We start from the raw sequence: 16334 nt of genomic DNA, 5'->3' as shown, positions 1-16334 counted from the left end.
TAACGCCCAGCCAGGCAGTCAGCACAGCTGCAGGCCCTTGCTGTCCTGTGATGCCACCTAAAGGTCTTGGCAGCTTGTTCTCAAGAGGAAGGTGAGGATTTGTTATTCAGACTTCCGAGTCTAGGTGGAGGGCTGTGCCGATAAACTGACCCCTGAGACTTTGGAGATTCTCTCTTGGAATGGTCTATGTCCCAGAGACTGGGGGAGGTTGGTATCAGCTAACTTGCGAGAGGAGTCCCAGCTGAACAGGAGACACATACAAATGGGGTAATTTGAGGCAAGTTTAGTAAAGGGATTATTTTCTAAGGGACAAGAGGGAATGGAGAAACCTCGAGGGAGAATGCAGAAAAACCCCAAAGGCTCCTCAAGGCCTAGTAACAACAGATGCTGTTGTCCCCCTCCCCCAGGCCTGAACAGGGAAGGACAGGAATCCTTCCTGTGGAGGGACTCATGTGACAGGGCTGAGATTTTCAGTGGCGGGATGCAGCCAGGTCTTGGGGACCCCATAGAGAGCAAACCAGGCAAATAATTACCTCAGGCAATCTCTCCTCCCTCCCTCCCATCCAGCCAAGTTACCAAACTTAACTGGGAGCCCAAGGACAGGGGAAGCTTCTGCTGTATTCCAGATGGATCAGGGTGCAGAGCCCAGAGCCTGATGGGTCTGGAGAAGCGATTAACCCACACAGCCTTACTGTGAAGGTGGGGGGCAGGTAACAGGGATGGAGAATGGGAGGGGGGCTGGACTTGAGCAGCACAGCCCAACCGTCAAGATGGGGAAGTCATGAGGGCACCAAAGATGATGCAACACAGTCAAGCAGTCATTTCAGTAATATCACCTCTGACTACATGAATTCAGAGACAGAACAGGGATTGGGAGATGAGGGCCCATCGTTGATGGCTGAAATTAAGTGTCCCGTGTTTAAACAAAGACCAATTCAATTCTTTGCAGAGTTATTTTTGGCATGCAAGAACTGAATTCATTTAGCAACTTCACTTAAAGCAGCAGGTTGAAATTCCCTATCAACTGCCTTCAAGGACATTTAGAGGAAAATTTGTAAAAAGACAGTCTTTACTTTCATTCAGCATCCTTGGGTGACATGGTGGAAAGCCCCTTGTGCAAATGATTCAGAGACTTGAGCGTGAGACTTCTCTCTGCTGTAACTCCTTGGATCCTCTAAATCACTCCTTTCCCCTCTGGACCTCAATGTCCTTCTCTGTAGTGTGAGAGGGTTGGTTGTGATCTTTAAGATCCCTTCTGATTCTAGCATGATAAGATTTTAATAGAAACTATATAAGAACAAGTTATGCACATTTGTGTTGGCAATGATTTTTTGGATACAAACCAGAAGCTCAGGCAAAAATAAGTAGAAATAAAAATCCAAAAAATCTTCTGTATAGTGAAGGAAACAATTTATACCATAAAAAGATAAGGGAATAGGAGAAAATATTTGCAAACCCTGATAATGGGCTCATATCCAAAATGACAAGGAACTCATACAACTCAATAGCAAAAAAACAAATAACCTGATTTTTTTTTTGTTTGTCATTGGTATCATTTATTTAATCTCTGCAAGTCTTTAAAGTTTTTTGAGATAATGTTGGTTGATATCGTTGCTTGTATTTTGGCAGTATAGGATCCCCACGTTGGATTTTATTACCATAGAGTGAGCACCCACTACAGGGACTTGGAGTATCTTTTTTTTATTTATTATTTATTTTATTTTATTTTTTTTAAATAATAAATTTTATTTTTATATTCCCCCATACAATTGCAAACGCCCCATTCTGACCCCAATCCTTCCCCTCCTGCCCCCCACCCCCCAAAAAGTGTCTCTGGTTCATAGTTTTCTGTTGATTTTGATTTTCACTTTCTTATATGCATTTTCCTGGTCCCTTATTTAAGTTCTCTAGATTCCTGCTATGAGTGAGACCATCCAGTATTTTTCTTTTTCTTTTTGGCTTATTTCGCTGAGCATGATCCCTTCCAGCGCCATCCATGTTGCTGCAAATTGCATGTGTTTATCTTTTTTGAATGCTGAGTAATATTCCATGGTATATATGTACCACATCTTCTTGATCCAGTCATCTATTTTTGGGCATTTGGGTTGTTTCCAAAGCTTAGCTATTGTAAACAGTGCTGCTATAAACATAGGGGTGCAGGTGCTCTTTGGAATTGATGTTTCTGTGGGACTTGGAGTATCTTAAAGATCATTACAACCCTCTAACACTACAGAGAAGGACACTGAGGCCTAGAGGGGAAAGCTCAAAGCACCTGTGGTCCAGTAAAGGGCCTGAACCAACATGTTTTCAAAGAAGACAGACAAATGGATGTACATGAAAATGTATATCAGCAGTTACAGCAGCATCACTCATCACCAAGGAAATTCAAGTCATTACTATAGTGAAATATCACCTCATAACTTTTAGGATGGTTATCATCAGAAAGACAAAAGATAACTAGTGTTGGAGAGGATGTGAAGAAAAGGGAGGTCTTGTAGACTGTTGGTGGAAATATAAGTTGGTACACTCATGGAAAATAGTATGGAGGTTCCCTAAAAAATTAAAAATAGAGCTACCATATGATCTAACAATCTCACTTCTTGGTATATAGCAAAAAGAAATGAAATGAGCACCTTGAAGAGGTATCTGTATTTCATGTTCATTGCAGCATTAATGACAATAGCCAAGATATGGAAACAACCAAAGTGTCTATTGCTGGAGAAATGGATATTGAAATTTGGGGAGATATATATATTCATAAGTATACTCTGAATATATACCATATATATGCATATGTGCATATATATATATATATATATATATATGGTATAGAAAATGAGATCTTGCCATTTGCAACAACATGAGTATACCCGAAAGACATTATATTAAGTGGAATAAACCACACACAGAAAGACAAATACTGCATGATCTCACTTATATGTAGAATCTAAAAACATCAAATTCATAGACACAGAGAGAACAATGGTTAATAGGTCAGGAAGCTTGTGGAAATAGGAAGGTGCGGGTCATAGTGTACAAAGATGAAGTTATGTAGGATGAGTAAGTTCCAGAAATCTAATGGGTAACAGGTGACTAGTTAATAATACTGTGCTGTGTACTAGGAAATTGCTAAGATCTCACATGCTCTTAACATACACACAGATAGTAAGTAGTGAGGAGATGGATATGTTAATTAGCTTGACTATAGTAAATATTTCACTATCTATATGAATTTAAAAGCATGTTGTACACCCTAAATATGTAGTTTTTGTTAAATAAAAGAACAAATCATCACACTTTAGCACAGCCAACTTGGCAGTCACTGTGTGATTCCATTTTCTAAGTTCCAAAATTGTTTCTTTGTTCCAACGCACTATGGTGGAGGATTACTGGGGCTTTGGTGGTGGATGTGGTCTAACATACATTTGAAGATGTGTGAATCTGTACCCTTAAATCCTATGCATTGTCATAAACCAACATTACCATGATAAACAATCGATAAATAAACATTTTTAAAAAACGAGCAAGAAATCTCTCCTTAAAATGAGCTCACAGCTGAACTAAATCATACACCACTCCATTTCTCTGATGTAGCAGAGGCAAGAGAAAATAGTTGCTTTCCAGTGGACGCATGCCCAGGAAAACAAACCCAAGTAAACAGCTACTAAAAAGAATCCAGTCTGCCATGCTTCCTATTTATTTGGCTTTGGAGAATTGGACAGAGCAGCATTGAGGGAGGCGCAATACACCGCACTGAGTCACCCCTAGAAATGGCTTCCTTCTCTAACAGCCTCCTGCAGGCCTGGGGGCCAGTGTAGGGCCCACTCTCATGACTTCCCCTTCACACATCTGTCCACAGAGGAAAAGGTTGAACTCACTTCCTTATTGCAATTCCGGCTTACAAAGTTCATTTCTTATTTCAGTTAAAAAAGATAATAAAAACCAACTTCTGAATACACACCCTTTCTTTGTTTGCTGGCGTTAAACCTGCTGTGTTTGCCAGTCCAGCAATTCTTTCCTCCTTTCTTGACAGGGACAAGTCCTCTCTCCTTCCTTAGAGAACTGCTCCTCCCTGACGTTGCGCTGACTCAGGTGGGGCTGCTGACCACACATTCCTGACCCTGGCCACAAAGAGGATGATGTGACCTCGACCTGAGCCGTCAAAGAATCCCCACCCTCGGCCCCAAGACTAAATGAGGAGACTGGCAAAACCTGGGCCAATCAGCTAGGACTTCCCCACAGGGGAAGGAGAGAGAAGAGACGCCTTCCCACTGCCTTAGCTTAGTTTCACTCAATAACAGAGGCCAGGAGCTTCTGGTAGTCATGACTGCTGTGCCCCATTCTTGCCAGGATGAAGCCATCCCCAGGAAGAGAAAAGGAGGCCAGGGGACAGCAAAAAGGCAAGATTAGTGATGAAGGGAAAGGTGTGCACACAGGCGGGAGAAAGGCTGGACGTTATTTATCTGGAGAGTGATTCCAATGCCTGGCCCACCCTTTTTACAATACTCCTAAATCTCCTTTTTTTAGGTAAGCTAATTTTACTTAGATTTCTATCCCATAAAAAGAGAACCCTAAGTAATACAGAAGTTGGTCCCAGCAAGTGAGGATTGTTTAAGTCATAGGGAAACAGATCCCTAAATATGGAACTGGCTGAGGCGAGGCAGTGAGGGGCCACAGGCCTTCTTCCACTCACTTTGGGGGAGAAGCTGGCATCCTGGCCATGTGCTGGTCAGCAGTGTAGCAAATGTTTGCCAGCTGCTACTTGAGGTCTAGATTAATGAGCTCAAGGATGTTGGATCAAAAAGGATGTTGGAATGGGTTGTCTCTGCGCTACCAAAAGGGATGCTTCTTTTGAAGTTGGGCTGTGAGCAAACTGAAGGGAACACGGGCAAATCAAAGGGAGGGTCCTTCTCCTTGTAGCAAGAGTCCTAGAGGGCAAAGATTTTGATGATTTTTTTTAAAGATTTATTTATTTATTCATACAAGCACTGGGTACAGTCAGAAGCGCGGGAGGGCGAGAGAATTCACCAGAGCCAGAGCGGGTTGCAGAACAGGCAGAAGGACCGAGGTACACTGCTGAGGGGAGCAGCGGGCGGCAGGAGAGGTCTGCGCGCCATGTGGGTCCCTCACCTGGTGACCGGGGATCGAACCAGCGCTGCAGAGGCTGCGGGCAGCTTTGCAACCCAGCGCTCAACTGCTGCGCCACCGGGGAGGCCCTTGATGATTTTTTAAAAAGATTTATTTATTTATGCATACAAGAACTGGGGTATAGGCCAGAGGTATGGGGGGGTGAGAGGATTCAAGAGACACAGAGTGGGGAACAGGCAGAATACTGAAATACACTGCTGAGGGGAGCAGCGGGCAAGGCAGGAGAGGTCTGCTGCGCCATGTGGGTTGCTCCCTGGCTGGTTGGGGATCGAACTCATGGTGTAGTGGATGATGATAGCTTGATAAAGCTGTCTTTAACCCCTGTGCCACCAGGGAGGCCCCTCGATGATCTTTTTTGTTAAAGAATTGCAAAAGCAGAATTCTGTATCTGGACAGGGGATGTCTTGCTCTCATCGAGTCGTTCCCAGACCAGGAAGCAGTACTCCCATCCAGGCCCAAATCTCAGGAACCCTTCTCTCATCACTGAGACCTTTCAACAAGGCAGCTTCTAAATTTTTCCCAAGTCTGCCCACTTCTCACCAGCCCCACTGCTTCTGTCAAAAACCCTCTCTGCTCAATCACCACGACAACTTATTAACTGATCTAATTGCCACCCGCACCGCCCTCACAGTTCATTCAGCCAGTCACCGTGGGTCTTTCCAACACAAAAGCCAGTTCCTGTACTTTTATTTTTTCAATTTTTTAAACAGTTGCATTTATCTTTTTTTATTTTTTTTTAAAGATTTATTTTTATTTATGCATACAAGAGAGAGCTGGGGAACATGCCAGAGATGTGGGGGGTGAAAGGATTCATCAGAGACAGAGTGGGAAACAGAACAGGCAGACTGACTGAAATACACTGCTGAGGGGAGCAGCGGGAGAGTTGGGAGAGGTCTGCTGTGCCATGTGGGTTGCTCCCTGGCTGGCAGGGGATCGAACTCTGTGCTGCAGAAGCTGTGGATTGCTTCACAGCACAGTGCTTGACACCTTGCGCCACCAGGGAGGCCCTAAATATTTATTTATTTATTCATAGAAGAACTGGGGTACAGGCCCGAGGTATGTGGGTGGTGGTGGTGAGAGGATTCACTAGAAACAGAGTGGGGAGCAGAACAGGCAGACTGAGTGAAATACACTGCTAAGGGGAATAGTGGGTGAGACAGGAGAGGTCTGCTGCACCATGTGGGTCACCTCCCAGGCCAGGGACTCATGCTGCAGAGGCTATGGATAGCTTCACAGGCTGCTTCTTAACCCCTTGCACCCCCTAGTCCCTGTACTTTTAAACCTAACATCTATTGAGTACCAAAATCAAGATAGCTGTGTCTATAATAACTAATGAAAGCTAGGCACAGGACAGAGTATATGTTTGTGAGATTGTCTATAAAGAGTCAGTAATGGAAAATGTCAGTGATACATCTAATAATATAACAAAGACGACAACAAATCCAAAGCCAGTTCATGACCTTCTCCTGCATACTGTCCTCCAGTACCTTCTCGAAGCTATCATACACAAAATCTGAACGCCTTCTCTTAGTGTATAAGAACTTGGGTGCTCTGCAGCTGTCATCCTAGCCCCCCTTGTATGGCTCCTCTGTTCCCCACTTGCTCTCTTTCCTGCTCCTATCAGCTACTTTCTGTCCCTTGGACACACCCAACCAGTCCATATCTCAAGGCCTTTACACTTGCCATTCCTCTTCTAGGGACACTCTGCCCCCAGGTCTTTGTGGGCCTGCCTCCTTTCCGTGGTTCAAAGGTGACAGAATGTTCAATGGGATTTTTTCTGTTGTTCAGAATTTTAGCTGTCATGAACAGGATATGACTACAATTTATCCTGACTTCATTTCTCATTTAATTTCCAGTATATTACAAGACTTACCCTTTGTGAAATCTCAATTCTCTGTTAATTTTCATTAATTCATTTTTTATTTCATTAGTTATTCCACAAAGTTTGTTTCTCAGAAAAATTGCTTGGATTTTATAATTCTGAGTCTTGACACTTATGAAAATATCTCTTTTTTGTTTTCAGTTCAGCTGGCTGCAAAATTTTAATAGCATACTCTTAACCCACAGGGTTACTTATGCATCACCCCACTGTCTTTTTATTTTTAATGTTGCAAATGAGAACTCCAATGCCAGCCTGATTATCTTTCTATATGAGAGGTTGGAGGAGTTTTATATTTTCTGTGAAATACAGAAATTTTACCAGATATGCCCTCGTGTGGATTTTTGCAACAATTCTGCCCAGGACTCAGTAAGCCACTTTAATCTGTATATGAAATTATGTCATCTTAGAAAATCCTCTTTAATTATTTGCTTAATTGATATTTTACTTGTTTTCATTCTTCTTTCTTATTCTTTGACTCCGGTTATAAAAATATTAGACTATTGGCCTCCCCGGTGGCGCAGCAGTTGAGCGCTGGGTTATGAAGCTGCCTGCAGCCTCTGAAGCGCCGGTTCGATCCCCGGCTGCTCCCCGGCCACCGGAGGAGGGTCCCACATGGCACACAGACCTCTCCTGCCGCCCGCTGCTCCCCTCAGCAGTGTACTTCGTCAGTCTGCCTGCTCTGCTCTCCGCTCTGGCTCTGGTGGATTCTCTCACCCTCCCGCGCTTCTGACTGTGCCCAGTGCTTGTATAAATAAATTAATAAATCTTTAAAAAAAATTAGACTATTATATGTCTCTCTGTCTTTTATTATTTACCTCTTTGGGTGTCTTTTGAGGGGTCATGTTAATCTTTATGAGTTTACCTGAAAACTCACAGTTTTCAATAGCATATATGTTAAGGTTTTATTTTGGGGGTGCATACAATGACATATTTCATTTTCAAGGACTGCTTCTTGTTCTTCTAGTATTCCATTTCATCTTTCTTTTACTTTCTGACATTTCAGTGAAATACAAATTTGAAGTTTTAAAAAGTTAGCTCCTGTCTTCTGTAATCATTCTTTTTAATATAAGTCACTGGGTCTGATTGATTTGCTGCTTCCCTTTCTAAGGTTGCTTAAGCTCCTCAGATGACTAACTTGTGCTTGCTGCTACTTGCTGGTATTTATAAACATGAAAGCCTCTACTGAAAAGGATCGATGGCTCTCCGGAGTGTATGGGTCACCATGGTACCCAGCATGGGGTTGCCTCTTGACCCTGCTAGCACAGTCTTGAGGGTTTCAGTATCTGGGGAGACTCATGGACAGGCCCTGCCTTTGCTGTTATAAGATACCAGGTTCATAGCTTCCAGAAAGTTCTTGAGGAACCCTCTTACACTGCTAGTGGGAATGTAAACTGGTCCAGCCACAATGGAAAGCTGTGTAGAGAGTCCTCAAAATACGAAAAATGGATCTACCATATGATCCAGCAATTCTACTCCTAGGACTCTATCCAAAGAACACAAAAACACTAATCCAAAAGGAAACCTGCATTCCTATGTTTATTGCAGCACTATTTACAACAGCCAAGATATGGAAACAACCTCAAAACCCCAAAACTGGATCAAGACGATGTGGCATACGTACACAAGGGAATATTACTCAGTGATCAAAAAAGATAAGCTCATGCCATTTGCAGCAACATAGATGGTGCTAGAAAGGATGATGCTAAGCAAAATAAGTCAGTAGGAAAAAGATAAATTGTTTCACTTATATGTGGAATATAGAGAAACTGAACAAAAGGTTAATCTATCTATCTATCTAGCTAGCTAGCTAGCTGACCACAGATCAGAGGCATAGAGCAAGGGAGGGACAGGGAATGGGGTCAAAACAGAGGAGGGAAGAGAACAAGGGACTGTGGTGATGGATCAATGCAATGGTAGTGGGAGAAGTATGGGGACTACACCTAAGAGGAGATAGAAAATACTGTACAAAAATGAAACTACGTAAGAAAAATAAAAACAAACGAACAAAGGGAAACCCAAATCAAATCACTGAATATGGCAGACTTTCTAGAAAGTTCTCTCTCTCTTGGTGTGTAGAATGAACTTAACGGAAGAGGCTGGCAGCCAGGAGATCAGTATAGAAGTGTGAGCAGCAGTCCTGTATCAGGTTAGATAGGAACTAGCACCACATTGTCTCAAAGGAAAACCAACACATGCAGCAAAGAAAGAGTGCCCTAAGATAGTTTTCCAATATTTGGACATTTAAAAAAGTCAAGTAGTTGCCTAACTTTGTAGTACTTGCTTTATGGGTTTTTTTTTTCTTTTCTAGTACTTGCTTTATGGGTTATTTTTTCTATTCTTGTTGTTATTGTTGATTGCTATTATTATATTGCTACTAAGGAAGCAATATTTGTTGAATGAGTGAAGAAATAAATGACCCCTCTGCTTCTGGCTGGTTGGTCGTGCCATTCAATGAGAGAAGGACCAGAGGGAAAGGAGCAAGTCTGGAAGGAGAGATGGGGTGGGCTACGTGTTCTATGAACATATCAGATGACAGCATGCTGGGTCCTGCTTGGAACTCAGGGTGCCAGGCAGGCGCAGCAAAGGGATAACTAGGCTATTTCACAGTCACTGTGGCACGCGCTCCTGTCAATCATGAGGAATCCAGCTCCTGTGCCAGAGATGACTCCTGGAGCCCCTGCTGGATCAGATGGTAATATTTTAGTTGTTGGATTATGAGGTGGAGAAGCAGAGGGGTGGAGCAGGGCAGCCAGAGTACACAGGGGCTTGGGACAGTGGCTATTTACCAAAAAGTATAGCTGTACCTGTGTACACGTCAACCACGGTGTCCTGGACTTAGAGACAGCTAGAGAAACCACACAGACTAGATGACAACATCCAGCAAAGCTAAAACCTTCCTGCTGCCTGAGAGGCACATAGGGCAGACCAAGGAGAATAAGCGTGTACTGGATGTTTATTTAGGGTCAGAGGCCTATTCTTAGAGCTCCTAACAACTTAGTTCAATGGAGAGTAGTTTCCATTACTCTATTTTACACATGAAGAAACAGCTTCAGGGAAGGGTTGAGTGGAAGGAACAGTATTTAGTGACTTGGAGATTTTCAGTAACTTGCTTCTGATCACATGGTCAGTAGCTGACAGAGTCCCAATTCAAACCCAAAGCCCTGTCTATATTGACTGCCTGTAAGTTGGAATTGAAGATGGAAGGCAAAAGGGGAAATTAGGCAGAGATGATGGAAAATCTTTGAGGAGGTTCGGTAGTGTCTTGGTAACCCAGGAGCTCAAAGAGTACCCAGAAAGGTACTTCCTCAGTTGCTAGTAAGCAGGAATTAAACACATGTGCTTGTCCCAAATGGAAAGGCTCCTGAGGAAATGGGGGATGGGGGTGAGATAAACATGGGATTTGCAACACTTTATAGGATGGATTTGGTGGATTTGAAAATTGGAAAAATCAGTTATTTCTCTACCTCCAAATACAAATGTGGACTTGGGTACAAAATCATTATTCAGGATATTTCTGAAATGAATGAATAAACAAAAGATCTGTTTGATTTATCTCAAACATGCACCTGACCCATCTTTCACCTTTTCAAATCTTCTTTAGGTACCCCACCCCACATGTAATGGGATAAAATCCAGATGCCTTATTCTAGAATTCAGCTGTACTGGATTGCAGACAGTTCCCTGAATTCCATGCTGTCTCCTCCTTTATTCCTACAGGTTCAAGTCCCATAATACCATAAAAGTCCAAGTCATATGCAGTCCAGAGGGTGGAGGACATTTGAGGTGGTTCTTTCCCCATTCTGCAGGCATCACTATGTGGTCTCAGCCAGGTTGGCAGAGAGGACTCACTGGACCTTCTCCTCTGTGTTTTCCATCTTGCCCCCCACCCCCACCCCATCTTCTCAGTCTCTTTGCTCCTTTGTACCTTTAAAGTCTGCCTCTTCCCTGATATGGGTTGATATAAGAAAACTGATTCTGTCCTTCTGGTTCTGCTTTTGAACAGATGTCTTTGGATGCTGTAGATTCAGGTCTTCCGGGTCGACAAACACCCAAAGACCTCTAGCACCATCAAGATTACTTACTGTGTCCTATCTCCCTTCCATTATTATGCCTGAGAGCATAGTGAGCTTCCCAGCCTGAGTCCATCCAGGATTTCCAGGCATAGGAATAAAGAAAAGGCTCGGAAGCCTTGCATCCATTGTGTTTCAACTGTATAAGTTCCAGATGTTAAATACATCAGATGTGCAGAGAGGAAGCATGACAAAAGGTAGGAAAGTCCAGGGGCCTTGTCACAGAGGAAGCAGAGTCTTCTTTGGCCATGGGCCTGAGGTCTGGTCCTGGAGAAACTAAGGCTTTCCTGAGATGGGGCAGGGCATGAAAAGCCCTGGCAGAGGGGCCTATGTGGCTCTTTTATGTGACCAGGAGGACACCAGCCTGGACACCTTTGCCAGGTGACAGGAAAGCCAATGTTCAACGAAGGGTCAAGAGTGCCAGGCCTAGGGTTTTGATTGTCGTTCTTAGCATCTGAGCAGGGCTGGGGCTGACGCAGGGCCTGCTTCTGAGAGGGTTATTTGGCGATGTCCTCCTGTAGGTATGAACTGCAACACCCCTTCCTGGGCTTAGCAGAGGGAGCTCTCCTCTTGTTGGCTCTCTGAACCCCCATCACACCATGCTCCTTCTGTGATCCAGTCATAGTAAGTTCTGACTAAAATGAATGTCATCTTTACTTCATCAGCTTCCTGCACCACCACCTGCTTTGGCACCGTCCACACCAGGCAACCCCAGTCACTCTGTGGGCTGGTCCAACAGTCCACCTCTCTGGCTTCCTAACCTATAGCAGCCCCCATCCCATGATTCACTAGAGTCTCACTGCTCTTCCACAGGAAGCTCCTCAGTGGAGGTTCTGCCATGTTTGCTTTGTTCTTTTTAATTCTCTTCCTACCTCAAGAAGGATCAGGGCCAGCCCAGCTGAATGGGAGGAAATATCCAGGCACGCTACTCACCAAATTGGTTCTGTCTCTCCTGTGAGGTCAAGCCTCGAAGCTGAGAGGCGGGGTAGAGAGGAGCAGATAGCAGGAGAGGAATCTGAAACCAGCCCCACAAGGAACAGGTGACTTCCTGAGCCTCAACTTTCATTTTTCATTTGTCAAGTAGAGATGAAAATACCTACCTTGCAGGGTTACTAGGAAAAGTAAATGGGAAAGAGAATGACTGATGTTTAATAACTGGGAGTGGATAGCAGGCTTGTCTCATCCCAGCCTCGAGAGAAAAAGGCAGACTTGTCCAAAGTCACGTATTGAGACAGTCACAGCCCATGCTGTTTCCCTCACTGGGATTCTGCCACCCACGTACACCACCCCCAACAAGTGGGAGACAACAGCTCCGAGCTGACGAGCATGATGGAAAAGCCTTCCTGTTCTCGGATGTCTCCCCAGGGCCACGCAAGCGGCGGTGACAAGCTTGGCAAACCCAGCCCAGGGGCACTTCCACAGCAGCAGTGGAGAATAAAGGAACTGGGCAAAAAGTCAAACAGAAGAAAATGGCTAGAAAAGATGTTTTAATATTCACTTATGTGGAAGAAAGAAATCAAAGTATACTACAGGAAGAAAATTCATCTTTGTGAAACTGTTCAATCGCAGTGAAAAATTCAAGAGTCGCCAAATGGAAGGTATAAAATCAGGGTGGGGGTGGGCAGAAGGGCCGCCCCAGAGAAAGGCAGTCTTTCGTGCTATTCTTTACTAGTTTCAGATAATTTGAAGTTTAAACTTTTCCAGCAAGTCAGAGCTATATAAACAGATGCCATACTAAAATATGATCATGTAAAAATATAAACCTCCTAAAGCATGATGTCAATAATATTTTAGGGAAAAACATTAAAATCTATTAATATCAGAAAATACAAATAGGATCATTTGAGCGGGTTCTGTTTCTCTGAACATCAGTTGCAAACGGTGGATGTATATTAAAGAATAAAGCATTTGGTCTACACATAACTTAGAAAGGGGGAACATTTCTAAACAGTGACTTTGTAAGAAAACATGAAGGATGTCTTACACTCAACAACAATGGTTAAAAGGAGGAAATTGCTTTCTGAAGGATGCAGTGGGCAGAATGCTAAGGCCTTTGTTCTCCAGCTCACTCCTAAGCCCGTTGGGATGTATTCGCACTGCATGGGGTTTCCCGCAGAACCTAGCACCAAAATATGGATCAGACTTTATCTTGGATCTGAGTCCTTTCTGTCTTCAGTGTTGAGTGTATTGAGGTACGTTTTCTTTGGTTGCTGTTGTCATGAATGTGTAATAAAAACTGTAATATTTACAACATTTAAACATTTTAGATTTCAGTGTCAACTCTTCCCATGAGAGAAATTGGAGAGATCATCGGAAGGTCATTACTTCTTAGCGTCGGTCATGAAGCTATTTTCGATACACAGCACAATTAGCCTATTTGCGCAGCTATATGCTTTCTGGTCCAGGATCTTCCCCGTGCTCAGTGGGGAGGCCAGGCCTGTGACGGCCATGTCGGTAGTTCGCCACGCTTCACAGTAGTTCTCAACAAGACGAACTCCGTGGGTGTTGGAGCCATGCCACACGACCTTCTGGGGCCTAAAAGGGAATTTTGTCATGTTAACTTATGTAAATGATATTTCTTGGTGGTACATCTCAGTGAGCAAATTGACATAACTCTAGTGAATCAGTGCACATGATTGAACCAGTGCACATGATCTGACCTCACATCACCGATCTTCATTGCTATTTCCCACTTTCTGAACACACGATATTCCAATCATATCCTGCTTATACTTGGTGTCAAGTCCTACTTTCTGCTTTCATGAGTCTGAACCATTGCTTGTGAGGCCCCTTAGTCTGGAGTGGCCTTATTCTCATTTTTAGATCAGTGATTCCTCAGCTTTAAAAAATCCATTAAATGCCTCCTCTTACAGGAAGTCTTCTTGATTCTCACCCTCCATATAGGAATGAATATTTCCTCTGCACTCCTATCATTTTATTTGCTTCCCCATTTTACAATGACAACATTCTGTCAAGAACTGTAGCTAATCTGTCTTCTGCTGTTGACTGTGAGCCTGTAAGGGTAGGGGCAGGCGAGGTTTACTACTGTGCCTTTCCAGGCCCGGTATCAGGCTTGCTGGGTTGTTTCATTCTTAAAAACACATGTAGGTTACAAAGAATTAGAATGCATTCACAGTACAGGTTTAGAGAATCATCAGAATAGCAATATGTACTACTGTACAATATGTACTATTCAGTAGCCACTGTTTGCTAGATGTTCTCAGCTATCGTTTTATTCTCGCAATGATCCTGTGGTATAGATATGATTATCTTGCCCACTTGACAGTTGAGGCAGCTGAGGATCAGAGAGTGCAAGTGCTTTGCGCAAGCAAAGTTCCGTATTAGGTTACTGGATTATCAAGACTCCTGGCTCCAAGGCCAGGACTGTCTCCATAGGCCTCGGCTGCCTCACCCAGGCTTTCTGACTGCAACATCCAGGCGCGACAGCTGTGAAAAGCATCCATTGTTAGAGGGACTCCTAAAACTGTCTTTCCTAACCTATTCTCCCCCTACTTACCAAGAAGGGTCTGTCATGACATCCCGGCCATCAAAGGAGTATATTGGAACATGTGTATTGAACTGACCTCCATGGCCAGAAAAAATTGAGTCCCAATTATTAAAAAGTACTTGACCCTATGGAAACAAAATGACACATTGGAATCATACCATTGGCCTGAAAATGAACTTGCTATTTATTCATTCTTCAAGTACCAATGCTACTTCACACCAAAGCTGCTGTCTCCAATCCCAGAGCAGATAATGTGGGACTCAGAAAAAATGATTTTTACAGTCTATCCCTGAACCCTTTTTGGTTTCACACTCTTACTTCTTGAGGTAATTTCCTTATTATCTGTGCAGACAGCTTCCCCCCCCATCAAAATTGCGTTTTAGGTCTTTACTGTTATTGTTTTGAAAATGTTACATGTGCAGAACGAGCTTCAAATGGGGCAGACCTGGTGCACACCCACACTGGGGGTGATGCAGATGAAGCTCTGCCTTCTTTTCCTGAAGGAGCCCAATTTCCTCCAGTTATCTGTACTCTGAGAATACAGATAATTTGAGTGGCTGAGTCAGGCCGGCAGAGCCTGGGAGAGGAGAGATGTGGAGTCAACATGAACTCGCTGGCCCAAGGTTCCAGACTTGGTTCCTGGAGACCAAAAGGTCTCCAAGCGTCTCTGAGATCTAGTTAGGGACTAAGACCCAGCGTGTGTGCGAGCAGCGATGGAGCTAACCTCCAAGGGCAGCTTCTGTGGTATAACTGAGGATCCTACCAGGTCCAGCCTTGCCAGCAAGTGGGGCAGAGAAGTATCTGCCAGGCCTTGGTCACTTAGAGGTACAGAGAGAGCAACTCAGGACACAGAACAAGGTGGTGCTGCTCTGGGACCGATGCCCACCCACTGGGCTGCTCAGCCAGTGCCCAAAGGAGGGCATCCTTGGTGGGGAGCAAGGGCACCAGATGTGGGAGTCAAGGAAACTTATTCTAGTTGGTAGTGACCCGAAGCAAACTACTTATTCTCTCTGAGCCTCAGATTCGTTATCTGATAGATTGAGAAGAGAATAACTTCCATTTTTAGTGGAGTATCTATTAAGATCATGGATATAAAGTGCATTGTAAACAATTATAAAAGCTAGGTAAATGAGAGAGGTTATGATTATCTCTCTGGTCTGCTTTAAGAGTCAAATCCAAGCAGGAAGGGGTACTACAAATATAAGGAAACTAAGGCCCAGAGAAGGAAAGTGACCCTTATGACGTCACACAGCACACTTTTGATGATGCTGGGAAGGGGCAACTGCCTCCAGGCCCTGTGAAGACCCGAGCTTCAGGATATAATAAGAACAATATTAATTTTTACCTTGAGGTTCACGATTGGGAGGCTGTATCGCTCTGCCTTCCTAACAATGGTGGAGAGATCTTGCAAGTGGGTGGACAAGAAGGCTCGGTAGGTGGACCACAGTCCTGCAGCCCTGGCCTGCTGGAAGCACTGAAAATCAGCTCGGAAGTCTCCAGAAAATGGTGTGTTCAGAGCAACCAAGTGTAGCTGAAAAAAATTGAGAGAAAAACCAGTGTGTCAAAGAGTCAAAAGCAAACTCCAACCCCGAAACAGGCTCATGCTCCCAATGAGACCCCATCTTGGGCTGGAGGGCAGGCTAGAGTCAGCTTTTGCAGCTTCTACCCAACACTGGAATTCCAAACCTGGCTCAACCTTCTCCAGGGAAGCAGAGCTCAGGTCTGC

General features: G+C 43.9%; 1 protein-coding gene across 1 annotated transcript in view; it reads right to left on the bottom strand.

Moving 5' to 3' along the window:
• Positions 1-13421: 13421 nt before the first annotated feature.
• The window catches only part of COL15A1 (collagen type XV alpha 1 chain), a gene marked incomplete at both ends in the record, with an annotated part of 94642 nt that continues 91729 nt past the window's right edge, over positions 13422-16334 (bottom strand). The window contains 3 exons of the mRNA XM_084237798.1: positions 13422-13635; positions 14618-14733; positions 15954-16139. Of these exons, the coding sequence (XP_084093924.1) occupies positions 13422-13635; positions 14618-14733; positions 15954-16139 (516 nt within the window). The remainder of the gene's footprint in view (positions 13636-14617; positions 14734-15953; positions 16140-16334) is intronic.

Source organism: Talpa europaea, assembly GCF_964194135.1.
Source record: "Talpa europaea genome assembly, chromosome: 7".
Lineage (NCBI taxonomy): Eukaryota > Metazoa > Chordata > Mammalia > Eulipotyphla > Talpidae > Talpa > Talpa europaea.
The sequence above is the reverse complement of the archived record's forward strand: the minus strand, read 5'-3'. Positions and strand labels throughout refer to the sequence as shown.